This window comes from Mchenga conophoros, linkage group LG3 (genome assembly GCF_057382185.1).
Source record: "Mchenga conophoros isolate Kocher_MC1m ecotype Shallow Benthic linkage group LG3, M_conophoros_male_GT1.1, whole genome shotgun sequence".
Lineage (NCBI taxonomy): Eukaryota > Metazoa > Chordata > Actinopteri > Cichliformes > Cichlidae > Mchenga > Mchenga conophoros.
This window is the reverse complement of record NC_140528.1, coordinates 2,550,552-2,575,819: the sequence shown is the minus strand read 5'-3', so window position 1 is coordinate 2,575,819 and position 25,268 is coordinate 2,550,552. Positions and strand designations below refer to the sequence as shown.

General features: G+C 43.3%; 1 protein-coding gene across 1 annotated transcript in view; it reads right to left on the bottom strand.

The window, feature by feature from the left end:
- The window catches only part of LOC146576986 (NACHT, LRR and PYD domains-containing protein 3-like), a 35,976-nt gene extending 20,036 nt beyond the window's left edge, over positions 1-15,940 (bottom strand). The window contains exons 1-8 of the mRNA XM_085267610.1: positions 15,900-15,940; positions 12,068-12,197; positions 11,711-11,812; positions 10,640-10,718; positions 10,292-10,478; positions 8,384-10,163; positions 5,365-5,538; positions 177-356 (exon numbers count right to left, since the gene is read on the bottom strand). Of these exons, the coding sequence (XP_085123736.1) occupies positions 177-356; positions 5,365-5,538; positions 8,384-10,163; positions 10,292-10,478; positions 10,640-10,718; positions 11,711-11,812; positions 12,068-12,183 (2,618 nt within the window). The 5' untranslated portion in view covers positions 12,184-12,197; positions 15,900-15,940. The remainder of the gene's footprint in view (positions 1-176; positions 357-5,364; positions 5,539-8,383; positions 10,164-10,291; positions 10,479-10,639; positions 10,719-11,710; positions 11,813-12,067; positions 12,198-15,899) is intronic.
- Positions 15,941-25,268: the final 9,328 nt, after the last annotated feature.

Sequence of the window (25,268 nt, the reverse complement as noted above, 5' to 3'; positions counted from 1 at the left end):
ATCAGCTCAGAACTCTGCATTATCTACTGAGTCAGACTCAGAGGATCATGGATCAGAAGTTCTACAAAGAGTAGAACCAGACTTCCTGTATAGAGGTGTGTGGGCCTACTGATCCACAGTGTCAACACAACTTTCACATCATATTCATCTCAGCACAACTAAAACATGTGACTGACCTCAGAGTTTCAAATCGACATCGTGGATTCTCCAGAAGAACACACAGTTGCTTCACTCCTGAATCCTGCAGGTTGTTGTAGGTTCCACTCAGGTCCAGCACTCTGGGATACGAGGGGTTGGACTTCAGCGCTGCTGCCAGATAATCACAGCTGATCTCTGACAAATCACAGTCCCACAATCTGTATAAAGAATGAAAGATGTAAGTTTATTAGACAAAGTGTGAGCTTGAAATCATTCAGTGTTTCATCATCTGTTCAGAGCTGAAGAAGGTTCAGAATGTAGAAGTTTAGAAAATGGAAACTCCAAACAGCTGAAGCCAACAGGAAGCAGCTTCAAACAAACAAGAGAAAAAAATGAATTTTTCACATTGAAGTCGTACATTTATCATAAAGTTGTCAAGTTTTGCCGTGTGAAATAAAAAAAAAACTGAACAGGAATCCTCAGAGTTGAACCCTCTGCACAGAGGTTCAGGTTTCTCTTCAGGTCCCAAAGTGCAGAACAACAAGGTTTCAAACAGCTTCGTTCCAGCAGCATCAGCCACAGAAATGCAGAGATAATTCTTTGGATCTCTTGGTTGTGTTGTATGATGCTGTGTTTGCATATCTGGTGTCTGTGTTGCTTTGTGAGGACGGATCATTTACTGCAGCTCCAGATAAACAGAGCTGGACCTGAACCTAGTAGCTTCACTTAGAAGACACTTGTGACGGGAACGTCAGGTCAAAAAAGTGCCCCTCCGACAGCCAAACCCATCTGTTCTCTGATTGGATAGTTACATTTGTGATTGACATGACATTGACCAATCAGATGAAAGGAAAAAAAATAGGGTCAAAATTCGTACTTGTAACTTGCAGGTTTTTTTTTTTGGCTAAGTCCACACACAAATCTTTTTTACACACACACACAAATTCTTTTTTACACACACACAAATCTTTTTTACACACACACAAATCTTTTTTACACACACACAAATTCTTTTTACACATACAAATCCTGATTTACAAGTACAAAATATTTATGACCACATTTTGAGCCCATACAAATGTTCTGCAGACGAGTCCATGCGCTCACAACAAAGCTCAGTGTGGACGACGCTGTGCACGCTCCAATGCTGATTGGTTAGAAAGTGGGCGGGAACAGGGAAGAGAGCGACAGCAGTGTTCAGCACAAACACGAAGGACCAAAGAAGAAGAACATGACAAGCTCAGATGGAGGCTGCAGTGGACACTTTTCATTGTTTTAACATTCGCTTTCACTTCAGCTTCACCAACAACAGCACAAGCAGAGCAGCCCACTGACTGCGTGGCCGTGACGGCGCCCCCTGGTGACTGTAAACCACTACAACATGTAGACGGCCGTCTGCTGCTCATTTCTTTGCCACCATCACAGGAGCTCTTTATCCTGTTCTACACTCTCATTGGTTCTTTGTGTGCTTGTTTTTTTAGAACAGTAGTCATTGTGATTGTTCAAAGAAGACAGTCAGCTGTGACTAAATGCAGCTCCTACAGCAGTGATTGGAATAACTACTGAAGCTAATCCAGTATCAAAGCTCAGGAATCAGCAGCTCCCACCTCGTTTTCTTTGAACAACTATTTTTAGCTGCTGTGTTTTTGTGTTTCTGTGGACCTCAGACATCCTGCTGCTCTGGAGAACTGAAGCTCTAAAGGCTTCAGCCTTTATCTCCAAGAAACAAAGCTGATCATGGAGACCCAGCAGGTCAGCTGATCTGTGGACAGCACCAGCATCTTTAAGTAAGTCTGAGAGGTGAGCAGTCTTTGGAAGCCTTTACTGTCTGATGGTCTCAGAGCAGGATTTGGATCATTATTTGGCTTTTCTTCTATTATTATGTTTAGTTTCTGCTTCACAGATATTCTCTGAGATGTTCTCTGAAATGTTTCCCACTGTTGGACAAACTTTCACAGTTTCTTCATAAAGGAGATCTCCTGTGCAGTCCATCTGTGATAATATGTTAAACACTGAATTATGATTCATATCTGAATGTACTGACTGTTAATTACTGATGAGAACATAATCAGTAAATATAAATATGTTTGAGTTTGGCTTTGATGAATCAGAATAAAAGTAATAAAATAATGATTTTAGAGACAGGCCTAACTCAGGCCAGCTGACAGCCTGTGTACAAACAGACTTCAGCCATATGAGAGTGAGTGTGAGTGAATGAGAGCACACACAGGACACTCTGATCTCTGAATGTGTGTGACGCAGTGAAAAAGAGGATTGTACTGGATATACTGTGACTGACAAACAGAGTTTAAAGAGAAAGGTGTTTGGATTAAAATGGATTATGCTAAAGTGAACGTGCTAATGAAATCTGAACTGACTGAAATGTGAAGTGAAGATAATTCAGATGTAAAAGAGAGAAACTGATAATAAGGTGGGGCTGGAGATCAGTGAAGGGCATGTAAACACCTGATTGGTTGAGTAGATATCAGATCGACAGTTTCACAGTTTTCCCTGTGGATTATAACTTTAAGAAGATGTAACATTCATCAAGGAATCCTGCTCTCCGGATTATTTCCATGAACACTGAGCTGGATCACATCTACAGTGCTGGAAGTGCCCGTCTCACCACCAACCTCTCTGTGCACATTCACTTTTCAACCCTTTGTGAGACACTAAAGGTGTAAATCTGAGTATTTATCTATGTTAGTGCGAACACCTCTAATAGGTTGGTTTAGTCTTTCCAAGTCATATCTTCCCTTAGATCTGCGGTCCAGGCTCCTAAAATCATCCTAGTTTAACAAGCACTACAATCTAGAGGAGAGCTGCACTAACAGGTGTGACTGATGAGATCTGACCTGCAAGGATACTCATGTTTATGTGTATCAGGACAAGCAGGGAAGACCTGGACATGAACTCTGTCAGGCTGCCTGAGTCCTCTCACCCACATCAGCTCATCAACTCTAAACAGGAATGAGCAGCTCATTTCAAAATAAAAGGTTGGAATTGTAAAGAAAACAAACAGAGCTCATAAACTGAAACTGATTTCATTTTTCAGCTGGAACATTTTAGTTGTTCCTTTTTCAATACATACATAATTATATTTACAGTAAGTCTTATCATTCCCCTTTTCCCTGCCAGTCACCGCTAATGTTTCATGTGTCTGAGCGAACACAAAAACTCCCTGAGCGTCCCTTGGACCACTGTGAGCAACAGCAGACGTGTGCACTGTGGTCACGCCAGCATCTTATCCATCCAAGTTACACGGTTTATTAAAGTAATCAAATTACAGCATTTACATTTATGTTAGACTACTTTTAATTAACTGCTTTAGCCCACTTACAATGAAAATTAAAAACAACCTTGTTCATGACCTGTAGCATGTTAACACTATTGGAAGTAAAAATAACTTGAACTCCAATTTTGAAAACACAACTTTATTTTTTCTATTTTTATAAAGCTCTGACTTGTATTATGAGTCTGTGGTCTGGGAGAGAGTCTGTAACTCTGTCTGCAAAATACAGTAAATAATGACCAATGTTGGACAATTAATTATATAGTTACTTCTTCAAAAGAGTTACTGAGTTTTGCAAACAACAAAGTTTGTTGCAATAAATACTGAATACTATCGTTGTTATAAACAACAATACTATTCAGGAAGAAAACCAAACATTGCAGATATTTTATCATAGCTCAGGTTTTACGTGGTCGATCAACACAATTTAAAAACTGGTATAAAGTCCACACTTTTTCCCTCAGTTGCTCCGTCTGTCCTGGTCACATCTCCAATGGTTGTACACGTTGTCATTAACGTGGCTTCACCTCATCATCAGCCACTTTGCTCGCTATAACACCATTGTCGGCACATAAGGACGCTGTCATAGCCTGTCAGCGACGTTGATTAGCTGCGTATATACGAATGTGAATCGCATCATTGGCTGGACTACGGGATAAGGTGGCATCGTTCTAATCCCATATAGGAGCAGCCAGTCACTGACTAACACTGCAGAACAGAATTGTTAAAGATTTAATTTTAATTTCAATTGAGATTTGATTTTTTTTTTGTGTGCAACACAGATTTTCTGTGTGCAGAGACGTCCCAGCAGCGCGCACTTGCACGACCGCAGCTTAGAGGGAACATTGGGCACCACCACAGTTCACTTCAACAAAACTTTACTTCAGATTTGTTTTCATGTTTTGATCCAGTGATGAGAGCCGTTTCCCCCATGTCCAGTCCTTGTACTAAGCTAGGCTAAACATGTCCAGGGCCTGTCTCTGTGCAGCTTTTAATCTGATGTTAATAAGGTAGAAATGGAGGAAGAAGAAAATGACTTCATCAATCAACATGCAGCTACCAACCCAAATGGTGAGGTGGTGGTTAGTTATTACTGTGGTTTATGATCCCCTACATTATCCTACATTCAAATATATTCTCCAGCTACAATAGTGTTTGTGTTCCTAAAAGGATTTCATGAATGTGTTATTGTTCATGTCACATCTGTATGAAACAAAGAGGAAGTGAGGTTTATCCTTCATGATCACAAACTGTTCCAGCATGTAAACCTGAGATCTGTGTGGAGCAGCTGACCTGTACGATGTGCTCAACACAAACATTATTTACCATCAGTTACTGTGTGACTGAACCACGTGGGTGTATGAAACAGCGCTTTCAGTTTTAATAGCACATGGCAACATTCAGACGTGAATCTATACAGTAACACTTTGATTTGTTACAGTGAGGAGACTGTTGAAGGAACGATGAGGGGAAACTGTAACAGCAGCAACAGAAACCAGGAGACAAAGCTGAGGTCTGGGTTCCTCTATGCTACACACAGCCTCCTGCTCCTGGACTTTAGAAAACACATAAATGTCTCCAAGTACACTTACTTCAGAAACTCTATTAAACTCATTACAAGTTTACTTCAGCTTTAAATTACTCACAACATCAGCACACATGAGTAAACAAAGTAACTCACAGCTACTGTTCACGTTTAGTCATCTTTAATACAAATATACCTCATTATTATGAATCTCACAGCTACCTGCTCATTGAACTGAACAATAATTCTGTTTGACCATTAAAACAAAATATGTGACTGTAAAAAATCTTCAGACAGTAATTAAGAATCTCCTAAGCAATCCAAAGATAAAGAAAAGTTCACCTGCCAATTCTATAAAGCTTGGTTGTTTATACAATAATATCATTTAATGATATGTTTGGATCCTGACCTGAGAGTTTCCAGTGTACAATGTGGACTCTGCAGTGCAGCAGACAGAAGCTTTACTCCTGAATCCCGCAGGTCATTGTTACTCAGGTCCAGCTCTTTCAGACTAGAGGACTGGGAGTTGAGAACTGAGGACAGAGCATCACAGCTTCTCTCTGAGAGGTTACAGCCACTCAGTCTGGAAGGAAACAAACAAACAAATTAATTAAATCAGTCAAATGAAACATTTTTAATGCCAGCATGCAATACAATTATTGGTTAACTAAATAGCTTCATTAAAACACAACTCTTCTTCTATAGCAGCACTTACTCCTTGTAAGCTCCACCTGCTCCACCATCTGAGTCAGAAGACATGAAAACAAACTGTAAATCTAGTAGAAACATGATTGGAAATCTTCTCAGATCCATTTGTACATTTAGAGCCTGATCCTGAAATATAGCAGCACGGACATTCACAGCAGCAAAGGGTTCTTGCTGATCTGAGCTGGCTTGGCCCTGGCTTATTGAAGATTAAAGAAAGCGGAATCAGCTGTTCAAACCCCCACAAGGCTGCCCGCTGTGACTGAAACAATGGGACGGGTCGTGACTTCTCAAAATGGGCTCATTGAACGCAGCACGGATAAGATCTTGAAGAAGCTCATGGCGGTCGTGAGTTCTCAGACTTTGCTCTTTGAGCGCAAAACTGATAACCTCTCGGAGAAGCTCGTGGCTCTCCAACGGGAGATTGAGAGACGAGTGACGGACTGTTAGATCAGCTGTGAAATTGACATGCAGTTGTTCGCACCAAAGAAAGCCACCATCATTTCATGCGGCTAACATACCGGCGCCAGCTGTGGTCTCAAGGCTGGAGCTGAACAAATCTCACCCTGATAACAGACGGTGTTTAGACTGTTCCTTCCCATCCTAAGCATGCTTATCCCCTCCCGGTGCAGACGGTGGGTCGAGGGGACCAGCGCAAATGCTGCAGGCCCGGGTGCGCTGTCTACACCGGCTGTCTCTCACCTTTTACCCATCCCTGTTGCTTGTCATGTGTTTCTATGGCGCATTAAGAGTTTTCATGTGCTCTGCACTAAGGTCATTTTTTTCTGTTCTCAAACTGATCTCCCTGTTGGAGCTCAGTCTGGGAGGAGTTCTTTTTTCTCCTCATCTTTCCTGATGTTGTGCATTTTCTGCTGTTCGGTTCCGGGTCGCTGCTCTAGCGGCTGACCGGCCAGCTACCTAGCCTGACCCGTCTCCCCAATGTGATGTTTGTGTATTGTATGTATGGTTGGAAAGCTCAGTATCCTAATTGCCCCTTGAAAATAAATACAGTGTTCTGAATCTGAATCTGAAAAGATTACAGAAGACGACTCTGTTCAGTAAATATTACGCTCATGCTGTCACCAAATACCAAAGGTAGGTAAAACTCTGGTTGTTGCAGCCATTCAGTATGACATGCTTTGTACTGTCCTGCTGCAGTTTGTGACACCTGGTTGATGAGTTGTGAAGGATGATGAAACAAACACTTCACTCAATGTTTTTCTTCTAAACTGGATGTAATTTGGGCAGCCGATAGTTTTTCTTAATCTACCCCAGCTGCAAATAGGAACACAACAAATAAATAACTTTACCCACTTGGATCCTTATCATTCAAGATTGTGAAAAGATTCTCTACTCAGAGAATACTGGAGATTTTAGATGAGAGAGATGTAAGATGATGAAGGGGAAGAGTTTTCAGAACTCGAGGCCTTTTGTCTTCACTGTATAGGACAAAGAAGACAGGAAGGGAGGGAGAAGTGAGGAGAATAACACACAGGAAATGGTCTTGGGCAGACTCAAACCAGGCCCTGGAGTCACAACTCTAACCTTCAGTGCATGGGTCACCTGCTCAGCCAGGTAAGCTACAGCAGTCAGCAGTGTGTGAGTTAATTTGAAGACAATGATGACTATAAGTCAAAAAAAAGAATACTATCATCAACCAACAAGGGGAAAACAGTGAGCTTGAATGGCCAAGCTTTGACCAAGGGTGGCTCACTCCTCGGTCTTCTTGCACAAGGAGTGAACCACCCTGCATGGCTATCAATGTGGTGCAACCAAGGCCATCATACAGTACAGGCCATCCAAGCTGATTTTAACTTTTCCTCCCAGATACCACCTTAGAAATCATCTAGATTAGGATATGTTGGCTGTTCTAGATCCAATCACAACAAACAGAGAGCTGCTGTGTGTCCAAGGTGAACAGGAAGAATATATACATGCATAAAGTCAATAAAGTCAGAAGGTTTGCTTTAGACTGTGCTGCAGTTTATCATCAAAGACAAACAGGCACCATGCTGCCAACAAATGGCATCAAGTCTGACTTGAAGTTTTTTGTTCTTTTTTTTTTTAAACTCAAGATTAAATTTTATAGCAACCACAGCAGAGATGACCAGGGAAGGTGTGCTTGAGGGGATATAGCTACAACAGCTGGTTTCAGACTGAAGATGAACTGAGGTGCTGCACCCAAGTCTGCAGGTTCAGGGAGGGACAAACATCTGCTGCAACCAGATTGGAGTGAGAGGAGAGAGCAGGCCAACAACAACAAAGAAACAACAAACACACTGTGGAAGACCGAAGCAGAGTTTAGTTTAAAGTGGAACTAAGGATGTTTCTCTGGCTGCCAGGATTCACTGAGTAATTCAAATGCTTTCTTTAATGCAGGACCCACCATGCATGTAAAAGCAAGTGTTTCACCAACATTTGTGACTAAAATAGACCTGCAGTAGAAATGTATCTAGGAGCATGCATGTGAATATAAAGTATCACAACATCAGGCACATGCAGCCTAAGTGTTTAAACAAAGACTGATAACATAACAGCAGCAGTGATGATCAGAGTTTATGGTGAATCCAGTGTCTCGAGTTCTGGAGGCATTAAAGAGGTCACAGTTGTATTGGAGAAATCCCAAAACTTTACAAATTCATACAAAGACAGAAAACCTGGTGAAATAAATTACTGACACAGTTGGATGTTAAAAGTAAAGACATGAGTACAAATGTACTCACAGAGCTTTGTTGGAGGCTTTGACCACTGGCAGCAGCCTCAGAAGAGCCTCCTCTGAAGCAGAGTATTTCTTCAGGTCAAACACATCCAGATCTTCTTCTGATGACAGTAAGATGAAGACCAGAGCTGACCACTGAGCAGGAGACAGTTTATCTGTGGAGAGACTTCCTGATCTCAGGGACTGTTGGATCTCCTCCACTAGAGAACGATCATTCAGTTCATTCAGACAGTGGAACAGATTGATGCTTTTCTCTGCAGACAGATTCTCACTGAGCTTCTTCTTGATGTACTGGACTGTTTTCTTATTGGTCTGTGAGCTACTTCCTGTCTGTGTCAGCAGACCTCGTAGGAGAGTCTGATTGGTCTGCAGTGAAAGACCCAGGAGGAAGCGGAGGAACAAGTCCAGGTGTCCATTTGGACTCTGCAAGGCCTTGTTCACAGCACTCTGGTGAAGAGATGGTTTAAACCACCAGGAGGTTGTTTGTTGTTCTTCCAGCAGATTGAGTCCAGAGTTGATGAAGGTCAGATGGACATGAAGAGCAGCCAGAAACTCCTGAACACTCAGATGGATGAAGCAGAACACCTTGTCCTGGTACAGTCCTCTCTCCTCTTTAAAGATCTGTGTGAACACTCCTGAGTACACTGAGGCTGCTCTGATATCGATGCCACACTCTGTCAGGTCTGATTCATAGAAGATCAGGTTTCCTTTCTGCAGCTGATCAAAAGCCAGTTTTCCCAGAGACTCCATCATCTTCCTGCTCTCTGGACTCCAGTGTGGATCTGTCTCAGCTCCTCCATCATACTTGACCTTCTTCACTTTGGCCTGAACCACCAGGAAGTGGATGTACATCTCAGTCAGGGTCTTGGGCAGCTGTCCTCCCTCTCTGGTTTCCAGCACATCCTCCAGAACTGTAGCAGTGATCCAGCAGAAGACTGGGATGTGGCACATGATGTGGAGGCTTCGTGATGTCTTGATGTGGGAGATGATGCTGCTGGCCTGCTCCTCATCTCTGAATCTCTTCCTGAAGTACTCCTCCTTCTGTGGGTCAGTGAACCCTCTGACCTCTGTCACCATGCCAACACAGACAGGAGGGATCTGATTGGCTGCTGCAGGTCGTGTGGTTATCCAGAGGCGAGCAGAGGGAAGCAGTTTCCCCCTGATGAGGTTTATCAGCAGCACATCCACTGAGGTGGACTTTCTAGGGTCAGTTAGGATTGTAGTTTTGTGGAAGTCCAGAGGAAGTCGACACTCATCCAGACCATCAAAGATGAACACAACCTGGAAGTCTTCAAAGCTGCAGATTCCTGCTTCTTTGGTTTCAGTAAAGAAGTGATGAACAAGTCCCACCAAGCTGAACTTTTCCTCTTTCAGCACATTCAGCTCTCTGAAAGTGAATGGAAATATGAACTGGATGTCCTGGTTGGCTTTGTCTTCAGCCCAGTCCAGGCTGTATTTCTGTGTTAAGACTGTTTTCCCAATGCCAGCCACTCCCTTTGTCAGCACTGTTCTGATTGGTTCATCTCTTCCAGGTGAGGCTTTAAAGATGTCTTCTTGTCTGATGGTTGTTTCTGGTCTGTCTGGTTTCCTGGATGCTGTTTCAATCTGTCTGACCTCATGTTCATCATTGACCTCTGCAGTCCCTCCCTCTGTGATGTAGAGCTCTGTGTAGATCTGATTCAGGAGGGTTGGGTTTCCTGCTTTAGCGATGCCCTCAAACACACACTGGAACTTCTTCTTCAGGGTGGATTTAAGGTTACGATGACAAACTGCAGCTTGAAGCTCTGAATGAGAAGAAAAATAAACACTCAATTCCAAAAAGAACTAATCTTTAAAACATGTTGCTCCATCTTCCATCTCTGGAAAATGTTCATTTATCCAGCAGCTTAAATCTTTAGATAAATCCTCTTACTGCTCTGCAGACGGTCAGCCAGCTCCTCCTGCTTCATTCTCCTCAGGAAGTCCACTGTGATCTTCACAAACGCCTCTCTGCTGCTGCTCCTCTGACTCTCTAAGCATTCTGGGTAATCTGGACTCAGAACCTTCTGGATCTTCTTCAGCTCGTTCTTCACAAAAGTGATGATGTTGTCCTCCAGCAGCTGGAACAGAATATTTATGAATGAGCCAATCAGACTGAAATCATGGAGCCAAACATCAGATCCATGTTGGACACACTGACGATCCACTGGTCTACAAAGAGCAGCATGGAGATGACTGTGAACAGAACAGATGTAACAGTAGTTGTTGTACATGTACAGACCATAAATATGGAGTCCAGCTGTGTTTGATGCTGCTGGGCAGACTGACCACTGGGAACCTCTGAGCTCTGCTGGTCCACTCTGTGGAGGAACCATGAAGGATTAGATCAACACAGGATAAAGATCCAGGAGTTTCTGCTCAAATAACTTCATCTGAATCAAGTCTGTCAAGTTTTAAACTCTCAGATTGTGAACATATCAGTAATTTTCAGTCTGTTTTCATGGACGTCCTTTCAGTGGTGATGTCAGGGATGATTTTGAAGAAGCTCATCAAACTGAACCATCAGCAGATCACTGCTCCAAAACCAGAACATGATCCGAGTCTCCCTCCACCACCAGAACACCAGCTTTACTAACGTGGTAGATCAGTGTAGTACAGATCAATAACTGATGAGTCATTTGATCAAAATCACTGAGTGCTTCACGTCTGACCCTCTGATGCTTCTGTAGACATTTTGCATATTTAATGAATGTCTGACAGTTTTACATTCATTCTATGAACACAGTGGAAATGTTGTGTTATAGTCTCCATGTTGTTTCCAGCATCATAAATTCTTAAGTTCAGAAAATTCGATTCTTTCTTCACAGCTGAAAAACAACAACATTTATTCTCTATTGAAATCTGCATCGTCCACTCCAAAGGTCACAATCTGAAGGTAACATCTGGTTTTGTTCCCTGTGGTTAACTCTGAGCATCAGTATGGTGGGATTTATCCACTACATCCACACCACTGTGGTTCAGTGTTGTCCTGATGGAGTAACAGCAGCCAGTATGATCCAGGCTTTAGCTGCTGGGTCTCTGTGTGACCTCTCAGACTGTTTAACAGATCAGACACAAAGAGAATCAGAGCAGCTCTGTTCTTTAAAGACAAACATGAACCCACTCAGGTCACACTTTCCCCACAGATATGAGCATCACTGTCCTCAAACAGCAAATGACCAAGTCGAACATTTGGATCTTTTCTCTTTCATTGTTTTCTTTTTAATGAATCTTTGTAACAATCTGAGGATGTTTCAGGTCATATTTATCCAGGAAACACAAACATGTAAAGGAGTCATCACAGCTCTCTGACCTCGTTGCTCCAGGTTCACCACTGAAGTGTGGAGGGTTTCCTTTGGACCGGTCACTCCTCACAGACGGACAGCTGGACCCTGCAGACTGTGACCTCTGACCTCTGCAGACACAAACATGATTGAAGCAGCTGTGATCACACAGACTGCAGATAATGCAGCTGTTTCCTGTCAGTAACATCCTCTTAGATTAGAGTTCAGCTTTTTACAGGAAAACTGGACAAAACTGATTTTTGTTACAAACTCATTTTCATTTCCTCTCAGCTCACAAACACAGTCAGACAATCAACCAGAGTCAACACTGATTATAATGTCAGTGCAGAATTATTTCTGTTACTCAGTGAGTTCAGCTCTCTGACCTCGTTGCTCCAGGTTCACCACTGAAGTTTGGATTATAATCTTTGGACCGGTCACTCCTCACAGACGGACAGCTGGACCCTGCAGACTCTGCTCTGTCCTCCTCTTCCTCCATCATCGTCTTCAGTCAGTCTGAGAGGTAAACCACAAACACTCAGTGAGTTCACATTAACAGGAGGAACTGAGTTACAGTCGCTGACCTCTGACCTGTCATGTGACCATGAAACCAGGTCAATATGTCTGTAGGTTCAGTCATCCAGGTCATGTGATCTAAGGAGCTTGGAGAGAAAAGAGACGTCTTTAAGTTTCTGGAAGACGTTTCATCTGAGAAGCTTCTTCAGCTGTAAAACCAAACGGTGGAGAGTCCCAGATATTTAAACCTGAGAGGGAAAGAAAGCATGTCGCTGACCCACCACTGATGTTATTTCAAGGAGGAAACTGAGAGCCTTTGCACCAGGAGCACAAACATCAGCTCCAGCAATGATCCACTGATGTGTTTTTATTCCATGTATGAATGTTGTTATTGACAGAGATGACGTTTGTGTGTCAGTGATGCAGTGACTGTTGTTGTTACCTGTACAGGCTGGTTAGACTCTATGAAACAGATCATACAGATCTCTGCATGTTAGAAGAGACTATTAAAGGTCATGAATGAGACAAAGGCAGGGAGGCATCCTTTACAGCTAAACAGCAGAGTGAGAGAACAGCCAGCACCTCTACATTTATCACATTATACAGCACATGTATGATACTGACAGGGATGAGAAGAATTTAGTGATTCTGATCCCATCATTGATATTACTTATTGATTCTCAGTAGCTCTGCTCTGACAGTCACCACCATCACTGAGCAGCATATCAAAGACATTTGTGCACATTAACTGCATGTTGTGGCTCAAATGTTTGTGCATGTTGGAGGCATTTCCTCTTTGTTGTGATCAGTGTTGGTCATTACTCAAAACAGTCATTATTACACATATTACACAGAACACTTTGATTAAAAGTAATGGAGTACGTTACTTCATTACTCCTCATAACATTACTTTGATGTTAAAATGAACAAATGAGCATGTAACAACATAAAGCTGAGGTACAGCCCCACACACCAACACAGATCCTGATGAGGTCACGTGATGTTTCTCTGAGTGTTTATGAACACAAATCAAAGATGAAACAGCACAAAGACTATGGGCTCAAAATGTGGTCATAAATATTTTGTACTTGTAAAAAAGATTTGTACGTGTAAAAAAGATTTGTATGTGTAAAAAAGATTTGTGCGTGCGTAAAAAAGATTTGTGTGTGGACTTAGAAAAAAAACCCTGCAAGTTACAAGTACGGATTTTGACCCTATTTTTCTTCCTTTCATCTGATTGGTCAATGTCATGTCAATCACAAATGTAACAATCCAATCAGAGAACAGATGGGTTTGGCTGTCGGAGGGGCGCTTTTTTTGAACTGCAGGTCTTTGAAGGGAATAAATGCCCTTTTACATGCCAACCCAGCGTTTTCCTTCATCACCACGAAGGAAAACAGTCTGTGGTCGTCCGAGTTTGGTGATTTTTGTGTCACAGGTCTACGTGTTTAATACAGGGACTTCCACAGCCTTTTCAACAGCGCTGCGGACCGCGGGGTGGGGGGGGGGCAGTGTTTTGGAAATGACAGTCTTCATTACAAAGCTTTCTTCGTTATGAATTAGCATAGATGTTTTTATTGAACATTTGAAGAACTAGCAAAAAAAACAAACTCTTGTAGAGGACATAAAGTCAGAGATAGAAAAGACAAGGAGCAGGTGCATCTAGTACAGGTAGAGCTGCTGCAAAAACCCACAGAGCCCAGCAGCCAGCGTAACAAATTCTGGATCCTTGGCTTTTAGTTAGCAGTTAGCATTAGCAGCACATCCTGCGTCCGATGTGAAAGGACCTTTATGCTGCGCACTGTGACTCACAGTAATGGTCCTGGGTCAGCCCTGACTATGTGTTAAACTAATCCTAAAGTAATAATGTTATTTCTAACCACTGATATACCACAACTTTTTCCTTTCAACAGCTACTGAAAGTTAGGGGACCTAGCTGCTATCGGATATTTATATAGAGATCCTCCAGCTTCAAACTGTATCACCCTTCAAGGACCTGCAGTTCAAAAAAAGCGCCCCTCCGACAGCCAAACCCATCTGTTCTCTGATTGGATTGTTACATTTGTGATTGACATGACATTGACCAATCAGATGAAAGGAAGAAAAATAGGGTCAAAATCCGTACTTGTAACTTGCAGGGGTTTTTTTCTAAGTCCACACACAAATCTTTTTTACACACACAAATCTTTTTTACAAGTACAAAATATTTATGACCACATTTTGAGCCCATACAAGACACTTCAAAGTGATTCTACTGTAGAAACATGAACAGGTAGAAACCTGCAGCCTGACTGCTCATCACTTTGTTACCTGTTCAAGTTCAGCAGCAGCAGCTCACTTTATCATTGTGAAAACAAAAATGTCAAAAACCATTGCTATTCTCTATAAAACAAAGCTGAACAAAAAATCATTACACACACTTTATTGTACTCTGTTGCTTCCATATATGACTTACTGTCTGGAGATATGGGGTAATGCATATAAAACGAACACTCTTCATATTTTCAAGTTACAAAAAAGAGCTATAAAAAACCAACTAACATTTTGTTTATTAATCTGAATACCCTGAAATTTTATGATTTAGTTGAATATAAAATGGCACAGATAATGTATAAAGCACAAAATAACTTGCTTTGCCCCAGTACTCAGAAGCTGTTCAAAGTCAGAGAGAGTCAATATGACTTAAGGGGAAGAGATTTCTTTAAAAAAAAAAAACAAGATAAGGACAAATATAAAGCAGAGATGTGTTTCTGTTAGAGGAGGTAACCTGTGGAATAGTTCTGACAGGGATTTAAAAAGGTGTAGTTCATTTTCCTTGTTTAAAAACATGTTTAAAAATAGAGTATTAGAAAAATATATAAATCAAGAATGAAAAGAGCAAAAAAAAAAAAAAACAACCTCTTGATTCTTTTGCTTTGATGTAGTTACTTATCTAAGGTGGAAAGTTTTTTTTTCTTGTTTGTTTGTTTGGTTTTTGCTTTGTTTTCTTATTTGCTTCAGGCCCTGTGTACAGGAGCTGCATGCAAAAAGATATTTTGTGAAAAGGGTTGGCGTAATAAGCAAATGCTTCAGCCAATACCTTTTGATTAGCCTTGTTTCATGCTTACTTGCTTTATGGTCGATTTTTGTTCTGTTTTCACTGAGATATTTGAATGCTAATCAATAAAATCAAAATCAAATCACGGTGCTGGTCTGGGGTCAGTGTTTACTCAGCTTTAACCTCACTCTGGGTTCTAGGTTAGCTTAGCGTTAGCTTAGCGTTAGCTTAGCATTAACATGCTGTGTGCTAGCTTAGCGTCAGAGCTCTGCAGGTGTCTCGTGTGTAAATATTAATCACAGTGAGAGTAAAGGAGGTAAAGGGCTGTGACGTCATCACGTACGCTGCGTCCTCTGTGGGCTCTGAGTGAACTCAAAGTACAAACTACAAGTACACAAACACGAACGTAGCTCAGAGTGGCGGACACACTCGGCCTCGTTGGTCCAGCTGTGAGTCCGTTACCGTGAACTATGGAGCGGCAGATTTGTGCTGAACTAAGCTGCACACAGCTGATGTTAGCCAGGAAACATTACACACTGACTTTAATGGAGAGACCGGAAATACAAACACACACAGTTTGTTGTGTGAAGAAATCAAACACGAGCTGAACAAACAGTAAAGTTCCTAAAGACAAACTGTTAAAGGAGGAAACAAAGCAAACTTACAGTTTCTTCACACACCAACAACAAGCTCCACTCCACGAAGTTCAGGAAGTGACAGTAAACTTTGAGCAGGAAGGAAACACCCAAAGAGACGTTTGAGGACAATAAGGAGCATTGGGACACTGTGCTGCGTTCAGGTGCACCTGGGAAACTCCAAACCTCTGGCAGGCTGTGATTTATTTCTGCTGGTTTTCCTGTTTGAAGCACAAACATCCGTCATCACTTTGTTGTTGTTCTTCCTGCAGCGTTTAAATGTTTCAGCACTGACCTGATGTTTCTTCAAAGCTCATTTCAACCTGTTGAAGTCATGAATGAAAGTGCAGACTGAGAGTGGATCACATGATGTCTAAAGTGTGTCATGTGACATGTTCAGTATTGTCACACATGTCTAGATTGTCCCTGATATCATTACTGCTCAAACACTGATGATTATATTTGAAGAATTATTCCTGATGGCAGCAAAGTTTGAATGGAGCTCTCTGTCTGTGCTGATTTGTCGCCCTCTGGAGGTCAAAGCACAAACTGCATGATGTCACTGTAACCACCACAGAGACAGGAAGTGTTTTTATGACTGAAACACTGAAATGATGCTAACGGCTGTCGTTAGGCTCACTGACAGCAGTGCTGATGTGTTCATGTCAAACACTGGCTCAGGTCAGACTCCTTCATCCTTCTCCAGCGTGAGGCCGCCCTCAGACCCACAGGAGCTCTGACCTTTGACCTCCTGACCCTAACCATTTTAGTCTTGTTGCATCTGCAAATCCATCCAAACTGTAGCTGAGCAAAAGAAGCTGGAAGCTGTTCTATGAATGATGTTGTTGAAGGAGCTTGGAAAGAAAAGCGTCTGGACTTCTTTAAGTTGCTTGATGAGGGACATGGACGTCTTAACGCCCACTCACATCCTGGGACATTTGATCACAGGAAATCACATGATAGCGTGGGGCTAGATCTCACAATGGGTTCACCCAAAACCTTGGCTGATTGTGACCCACACCCGTTTTCACGGAGGAGGAGTTTCACATCCTGAACATGTGACAGCCTGGTTTAAAGGGACCAAAAGTAACTGGACACCTGATTCAGTTCAGGTTTATTCATCCGCTCCAAACCACAGCAGCAGTCACCTCCAGGGAACCAGCTGATCCATGTAACTGGGGACAGACCACAGCCCAGAGCACTGGTTCATGATGTGTTTGTGGACTGTAGGTTGTTTGGATAGAGATGAGATGTACTCAGCAGTCTGTCTCTAATGTTTAATGAAATGTTCTGAAGATGATAATAACTTGTGATTTTCTTTTGAATGAATCTTTAATCGTGTTGTAGGGCCTCTGACTCTCATGAAGATTTTCACATCAATGTGCTTTTCACAAAGATATTAACAATGAAAATGACGTGCAGCCCTGAACTACTCATGCGTTAACTCAGCGGTTCCCAACCCCCGGGTCACGGACTGGTCCGTGAGTCGTTTGGTACCGGGCCGTGAGAGTCGAGGCTCGGTGTGAAATTGATGGTTGATAGGTTTGTAGCATAAACCTGTTCGCTGGATCGTTCAATCCAGCTACACAGCAAAGCAAGACACGAGTAGTTCTTTATGTTTCTCGTGCACGGGAGAGAACTGGACCAATGCCGTTCCTTCGCTTGACCACAGTCGCTCTCGTCCGTTCCCTCGTAACACTGTTCTTTTATTGAGGTTACATGAATATACATAGGTTCATTAACATACACGTGAACAAAGGTACCAGTCTGTATGTTATGTAGGTGTGTGTGTGTGTGTGTGTGTGTGTGTGTGTGTGTGTGTGTGTGTGTGTGTGTGTGTGTGTGTGTGTGTGTGTGTGTGTGTGGAGTCAGAGTGTGACCCCATAAACGACTTCCCTAAACCTGTTGGTCTGGAAGTCCAGCAGTTCATCTAAACAAAAGGCACTTAGACTAAAACAGACATCCTACCACAAAACAATAAGAAGGTAGCACCTCTCCCATGATCCCAGGACGTGGGTGTGAATGCCAGAACACTCTGGAGTCACACAAAGTCTTTAAAGACTACTATCATTACACAATTGGTTCTACACCTCTGAGCATATATGGTTAGATATTCCCCAATAACAATGACAATGATAAAATATAAATCCAACAATGGTTTTCAGGGTTTTTATCGTTAACTTCGTTTCCCTGGGTCTTTTCCCGTGTTGTAGTCGTGTGTCTTATTTTGAAAGAAATGTTTACGCGTTACCATAGCGACCAGAGAGCATTAAGGGTGCAGACAGGTGCATCCAACAACATTTTATTTTCCCTTATTTGATTTATGGACCTAACTGTATGAACTGGACTTTGGCTTTAATGCTGCTCCTCTTCATCATTGCTGTGTTGCATTTCCATCATTCTGCTGCTGGATTCACTGCAGGCTTTAACAAACACTCCTTTGGGTCCAGGCCCAGCCACGTGTTTGTAAGCTGCTGTGCTCCTCACAAATAAAGCCTGAAGCAGCTCAGACTGTTGGAACCAGCACTGAGCCCTGTTACAGTTATAGTGTTAGAGCAACGGCTGCAGCCTACAGCATTTAAACTAGCTGACAGTAAACACATCACTCAGGGTTCAACACTCAGGAAAGTGTGTGACCTTCCACACTGACAGAAGATGCTAAACATGACTTTAAACTGTTGTTTGTTAAAGCCTCACAGATCTGAGAGCAGGGCTCAGTGGGTACATGAGCCTTTATACATGAAGGCTTTCTGTTTCCAGGAGAGGAAACATGTGATCCAGCTGTGTTTGGTCACATGGATCTGCTCTGCATGGATCACCTGACTAAAACATGTTGTTATTATTGTTCTTACAGTCTTAAATCGGTACATCAGGTGGGTCACATGACACCCGGGGGTGACAGCAGCATCTTTCCTCTTTAGAAAGCTGCTCTCTGTCCCAGGAGCTGTTGTCACAGTAACAGCAGGAACAGGAAGTCACACGCTCTCTGCTCTGTGATTGGCTGCTTCTTATCTCAGCTTCCTGCAGAGGGTGGAGGTCTGCTGATGACGCACAACAACAGAAGTGTGACTTTCACTTCCTGTTTATTGCTGTTGTTCTTAAAGCTCTCAGGCGATGCTGCAGCGCCCCCTGCTGACACAAACTCCTCCCTCTGTCTCAGAGGTCACAGGTCAGCCTGCTGCAGAGGGTCTGCCTGTTCATGGTATTCCTGAGACAGAGCCGAGGCTCAGCGTCAACGCTGGTTTCTGATTGTGTCAGCATGTGCAGGCTGCCATGGTGTTGGTGTCACCACTACAGACAGCTCAGGTTCAACTGGTTCTTCTTTGATTTGCTTCTATAGCACAAAGGTTGACACCAGTCTGGTCCAGTTAGCATCTGAATCCATAAACGTGTGAGCTCGTCCCACCAGAGGACGTCAGCATCATGGGGATAATGTCTACAGCAGGAAAACACAGGGACAGTTGGGTTTGCTGCACATCTGGAACACACAGTTAGCTCAGATATGTTCATGTCGCTAACACCAATACAGCGACTGAGTGCTCTATAGCAGCTAATGCTAACAACTGTAACACTGCTGTTTGTCATGGTTTTCAGACCAAATGATAACAAACGTTGGGAAAAGTGAAATATTGGAACATGAAATCATAAATTATTACATTTAAACAACAATAATACAGCTAAATTTCCCCTGTTGGCTCATAAGCTGCTCACCTGGATGCTACATCAGTGCAGTCCTCTCTGAACATTAGATAATCAACACACACACACTTATTGTTGAGAGGCTGACTTCACTAAACTCACAGAAACTCTTAAGAAGCTCTTCAAATGATGACTTTGGAGTTTTGTGTCACTGTCAGTGTATAAAAGCTAGAAAAGGAAGAAAAGCAGGAGAAATGATCAAAGTGCTGCTGTGTGCAGGAAGAACTACAACATGTTAGTGAGAAACACAAACAGGGTGTGAAACACACTCCAGAGGAAACGCTGTGTGCAGGCTGTCTGTGACTTCCTGTATCTCTGCCACAGACTGGGACAGACACCAGTGAAACCAGTCACTGTGGTCATGTGCTTGTAGCCAGCAGCCTGTGATGTGAGGCTGCTTGAGTCAGTCGTCTGCTTCCACCATGTAAACCTTGGTGTCTCCTACATGCACAGATGTTTCCTGCAGACTGTGCTGCTCCAGCTGTCACACAGATGTTGAATCAGCAACATCTGCTGTCACGTCCTCCCTGGTCCCACAGATAACAGGCTGCATACAAGAGGCTCACCTCTGCTACCTGCTGCTCCACTCCCCATCGCTGTTTTGGCCACGCCTCCCGTTGGTCAGCAGGTAAAGGTGAAGCCTGGGACATGGAAGCCTTTACAGCAGAGCTTCATGGGCCTGTCCAGCAGCAGGCTGAGGAGAGAAAGGTGACAGAGTTCGCTGTTACAAACAGTTTCTCAGCTTTGATCTAAAAGAGCTTCTTTCCTGTTAAAGCAGCTGAGAGTGAGCACATGTTCTCCCCCTGAGGTTCTCATGACAGAGGAAGAACTCACAGCTGAGGAGGACCAGGATCTCCATCCACTCACAGTCCCTGCAAACAAAACCACCATTTGAACTTTAACATTTGTTGTCAGTTCTTGTGTCACTCAGCACATCTCAGCTGTTCCTCTGAGTTTCTTCTGAAAGTCTTCCTGTGATTGGCTGTTCACAGACACATGACTACATGAATCAGCTCCACATGTTCTCAGCAGCAACATCTGGGCAGCTGTGACAGGTTAAAGACAACATGTTTCTAAGTGCAATTAGAAGAAGAAGCCAGTAAAGACGCGTCTGTGATGCAAAGCAACAGAAGAGCAACGTCAGCCACAGTAAGTGATGGAGGATGAACTGGTCCTGTCTCTGTTGGTGGGCTCGTATACTGGCAGGAAGGAAGCTTCTCTGGGATTTCTCCCTCAGCACCAGTGAAGCCTCTGTTTCTGTCACTATTGTCTCTTTGAACTGTGATTATTTTGTGCTTTCACAGCATTTTCCTGTTTCATGGTGTTTTAGAAGCAGCAGTGTGTGTGAGCTCTCAGGGCCACCGTCCATCCTGTATACTTGTTGTTTGTAGTGTCACCAGTGCAGTGATGACCACAGGGTGGCGCTGTGCTGCATCACAGGCAGCCTGCGCTGGGCCTGTTCCATATAACATATATATCAGATGATTATATGAAACATCGTTTGTTTCATGGTGTAAAATATGTTACATGGTTGTGATGCTCACTGTAGTGTCTGTATTAAAGGGGCAGGGATAGCTCAGTAGGTAAAGTGGTCGCCCCATGATCGGAAGGTCGGCGGTTCGAATCCACTTAACGGCTACCCTGAGGTACCCCTGAGCAAGGTACCGTCCCTACACACTGCTCCCCGGGCGCCTGCTTAGTGGGCTGCCCACTGCTTCACTGAGTGAATGGGTCAAATGCAGAGAAAAACAAGTAATTTCCCCATGGGGATCAATAAAGTATCCATTATTATTATTAAAGTTCTCTCTTTCTCTTATATTTAATATAACCACACTACGGACGCTCGTTAGCAACAACGCCGGTAAAACCATCGCGTGGCTCCGCCGTCCGCTTCTTTATTTTCCACATAAACCTTTCACAATAAAGCTCAAGATCCTATTGAGACTTTTCAAAATAAAACGAATCACATGAAAGAGCATGCAGAGAGTTTAGGGATGAAAAGCCAAAAAGAGCCGTCAGGGGCTAAAACATGAATGTTACAACAGGCTTTTCCCCGCAGCACGCCGTGTGATAAATACTCACAAAGACTCACAAACGTGTCGTTTCATGCGTCGGTCAAACACTCGACGCCCAGCTGGAAACACTTCAGGGAAGTTCATCTGCCCGAGATTCAGAAAATCGCCATAAACGCTCCATATTCACCTTTACATGGAATATAAAGGGAAAAGAAGAAACACAGTGCTGTGTCAGCGTTAGACATATAGATATATCCTTGCTTTTAATACATTTGAAGGTGGGTGGGAGAGGTGCTTCTCCGCGTAGTCTACGGTCTCTTTGGGATCGCTAAAGCTTTTCCTCACATCACCATGGGTCACTAACAGCTTTGCAGGGTATAGCAGTCTGTACCTGACGCCGGTCATCCCACGTAGTCTTCCTCTCATATTTGCAAATGCGGCTCTGCGTTTCCAACAGAGGGAGGGAAATCTGGGAGGATGTTTATTTTAAAAACCCTTATACATCAGGTTCTTGTTCTCTGCAGCTTTCAGCAGAATTTCCTCACCAATGTGGTAGTAGTGCAATCTCAAGATGATGGGCCGAGGAAGATGACTTTGTTTGGGACGCTGGCGATTCACTCTATGTGCTCGATCGATGAGTGGCTTCTCCTCGAGAGATAGCGCCTCCGCCAACAGGTGTGAACCAACTCAGTCATCTTGGGTCCCTCTGTGCCTTCTGGTATTCCTGCAGTTCTTAAATTATTCCTCCTGGAGTGCCTCAAGAGCTCCACATCTCTCATCTAACTTCTTTACCTCCGCAGACAAACGCTCCACAGTGGCCTGGAGAGTGGCGATGGTGTCAGAGTGGTTCGAGGCACAGTCCTGCAGTTCAGTCAAAGTGTTATCATGCCTGGCCACGTCGCTTTTTATGTCCGAAATTGAGGGCTGGATGCTCTGGTTCAAGGATGATATCTCGCCTCCTATGGTGGTAGAAATCTCTAATATGCAAGTGTCCAGTGCTAGTTAGTTAGTTCTAGTTCTAGTGGTTAGTGGGGCTTTATTTGATGATTCTAGTGTGTGTTACATTGTTGTCATATTGTTGAGTCGCAGAGCTGCACAGTGTTACAGTTTCTGTAGAGTCTGGTATAAGGAACTCAGATCCCTCTGTGAATAATGTTCACTGAAACTGATCTGTAGTTAATGAACTAGTCAGGATTTACACTAGAGAATGTTTCTGCCATTACATGGCCTGTATTTGTAGAGCGCTTTACTCGTCCCTAAGGACCCCAAAGTGCTTTTTTGCCCAAGGACACAACGACCGAGACTGTCCAAGCCGGGGCTCGAACCGGCAACCTTCCGATTACAAGACGAGCTGCCAACTCTTGAGCCACGATCGGCCCACATATTGTTGTGTTTTGTTGCAGACACCAAGTGTTGAGATCCTGTCTCAACCTCCTACATTCTTCCAGCAGGTTACACATTATTTTTTGTATTTGGAATCAAATATATGTGTCAGTTGGGCCTAGTGCAGGGGTCAGCAACCTTTAACACCCAAAGAGCCTTTTGGACCCGGTTTCCACGCAAAGGGTCAGGGTTCGGGAAAACACTGGGAGCCGCAAATACTTTGTGACATCTAAAATGAAGATAACACTGTGTATATTGTTTTTACCTTTATGCTTTGTGTGAACAACTACAGTGTGTTGCTAATGAAATCCATGAAGTGCTACAGAGAAAATTACATTTGATTTATGTAATGAACACATTTTGAGCTCTTAAAGAAATATAACAAAGGAAAGCTGAACTACAATGATCCATGTAGCAAACACAAACTGTTATATCGCCTTTGGGCTTTTGGAGCCTTGACCTGACTTTTAAAAAAAGCGCGTTCATGCAAACATCGTCGGGTCTGCCGTGATATGTTTACAACGGGACTTCTGCTCCTGAACCTCTGCGCACAGCGTCTGCAGGTCGGGGCTGTACGAAGTCACTTTATCTCTACAGGACTGTAAGCTGTCGTCTGTGAGGCGTGAGCGTGTTTGTTTGAACACAGTTCACGGTGGAGAACAGCTGCTGACATAATGTGGATCCGAAGATCCATAACTGGCCTACCTGGGGCTGAAAGTCTCCATAAATGCAGGCGTTTCGGCGGCTACACCGGCTTCCACGAGTGTGACGCTTATTTTGAGAAAATAATAGAATATAAATGTATTTTTATATTTCAATATCACAATAATCTTCCAATGTAGAACTACAAGTTAAAAAAGAAGTAACATAAATCAAATCCACTTCAGCTAAATACTTCTCATTTATTTCCATCTTACATGCTGTGACTGCAGCCATTCCCACATCTCTGTGAATGGGACTCATGGACATGGATCAGTGGTTGTTGATCAATGGTCCTGAGAATCTGCATAATTAAGATGAAGGAACGGAGCTCCCAGCCCATCGTTCCTGCAGCTGCTTTCAGTCTTTATGCAAATGTCCTGTTTGTAAGACTGAAACCTGCAGCTGAGACTGAAGACGTCACCTGATGATGACGACACGTTTCTCCCACAAAACGCTGCGTCCAGATGAACAGAAGCAACAGACTCACTTTCCTGGATGATTGAGATGCATCAAGACTTCATTGTGTGTTACTTCTCATTCAGCACAGACACATTATTCCTGTTAGGTCATGTCAGCTGTCACTCAGTACAAGCACAACTGTGAACAACACAAACTTCTCTTCAATGTGTCACAGAAACACTAAGTGTGAGAGCCTGTATGACACACAGGACAGACTGTAAGCTCTGCTGGCTGCACAGCACTTTGTAGCAGTTTTCCAACATGTCCTCCACCCGTGATGTCAGTGGTGGGACCCCAGTCACAGCACTCAGCACCACCTCCTTTAAATGGATTTTATAGCAGTTCCTCCCGTTACTCGGTGCAACGCTTCTTAAATGTGTTTTTGCAGGATAAAACACAGCAGGTGGTGTAGAGAGGACGTCAGCTGACGGAGCAGAGGGAGGCAGACTGTGGATAAATGACAGAGTGAGAGGAGAGCAACCATGACAGAAGCACAGGTGTGGCAGATAGAAGTGGCTTTATAGACACTTATTGTCAGTCCTCGTGCATGCTGTGGAAATAAGTGTCTGTGTCATGAGGTGACATGTGAGCTTATCTTTGGTCAATAAAGCTGAACGACCAGTTTTCACTTTGCTTGTTACGCTTGTTTAGTGACGTCTGGGTTTCTGTGGAGCCCGAATTTTGATGAGTTCTGGTGAAATCATCTGAGATCATCTGAGCATCGGTGAAGAGTCAGCAGAGAAAGTGTGGGACAGAAGTTTGCTTTGGACACATGGACTGAAATCAAAAAGTAACAAACAGGATTTCCAATGGACAGTATGGAGAAGTGAAAGTACACAAAGGCTGTGCTGGAACACGTGTGTTACACTTTTTGACAGCTGAGAACAAAACACAATATTTTGCATCATCTCTGCAGTGTCTCTTCTTTCCTCTGCTGTTGTGCTTTTAGCTCCAAACTGTTTCAAATGGTTTGTCAGCAAGCTGACCTCTGACCTCTGCAGTACTAACTCCTGACCCGTACAAAGAGCGGGCGTTTCTGACCTTTGACCTGCAGCTGTATGTCTCTCAGTCTCAGTTCTTCTCTCCGTCACTGATGGAGCAGGTGTAGTTGCTGCTGACAGTCAGTCGTTTGTTTTCTCAG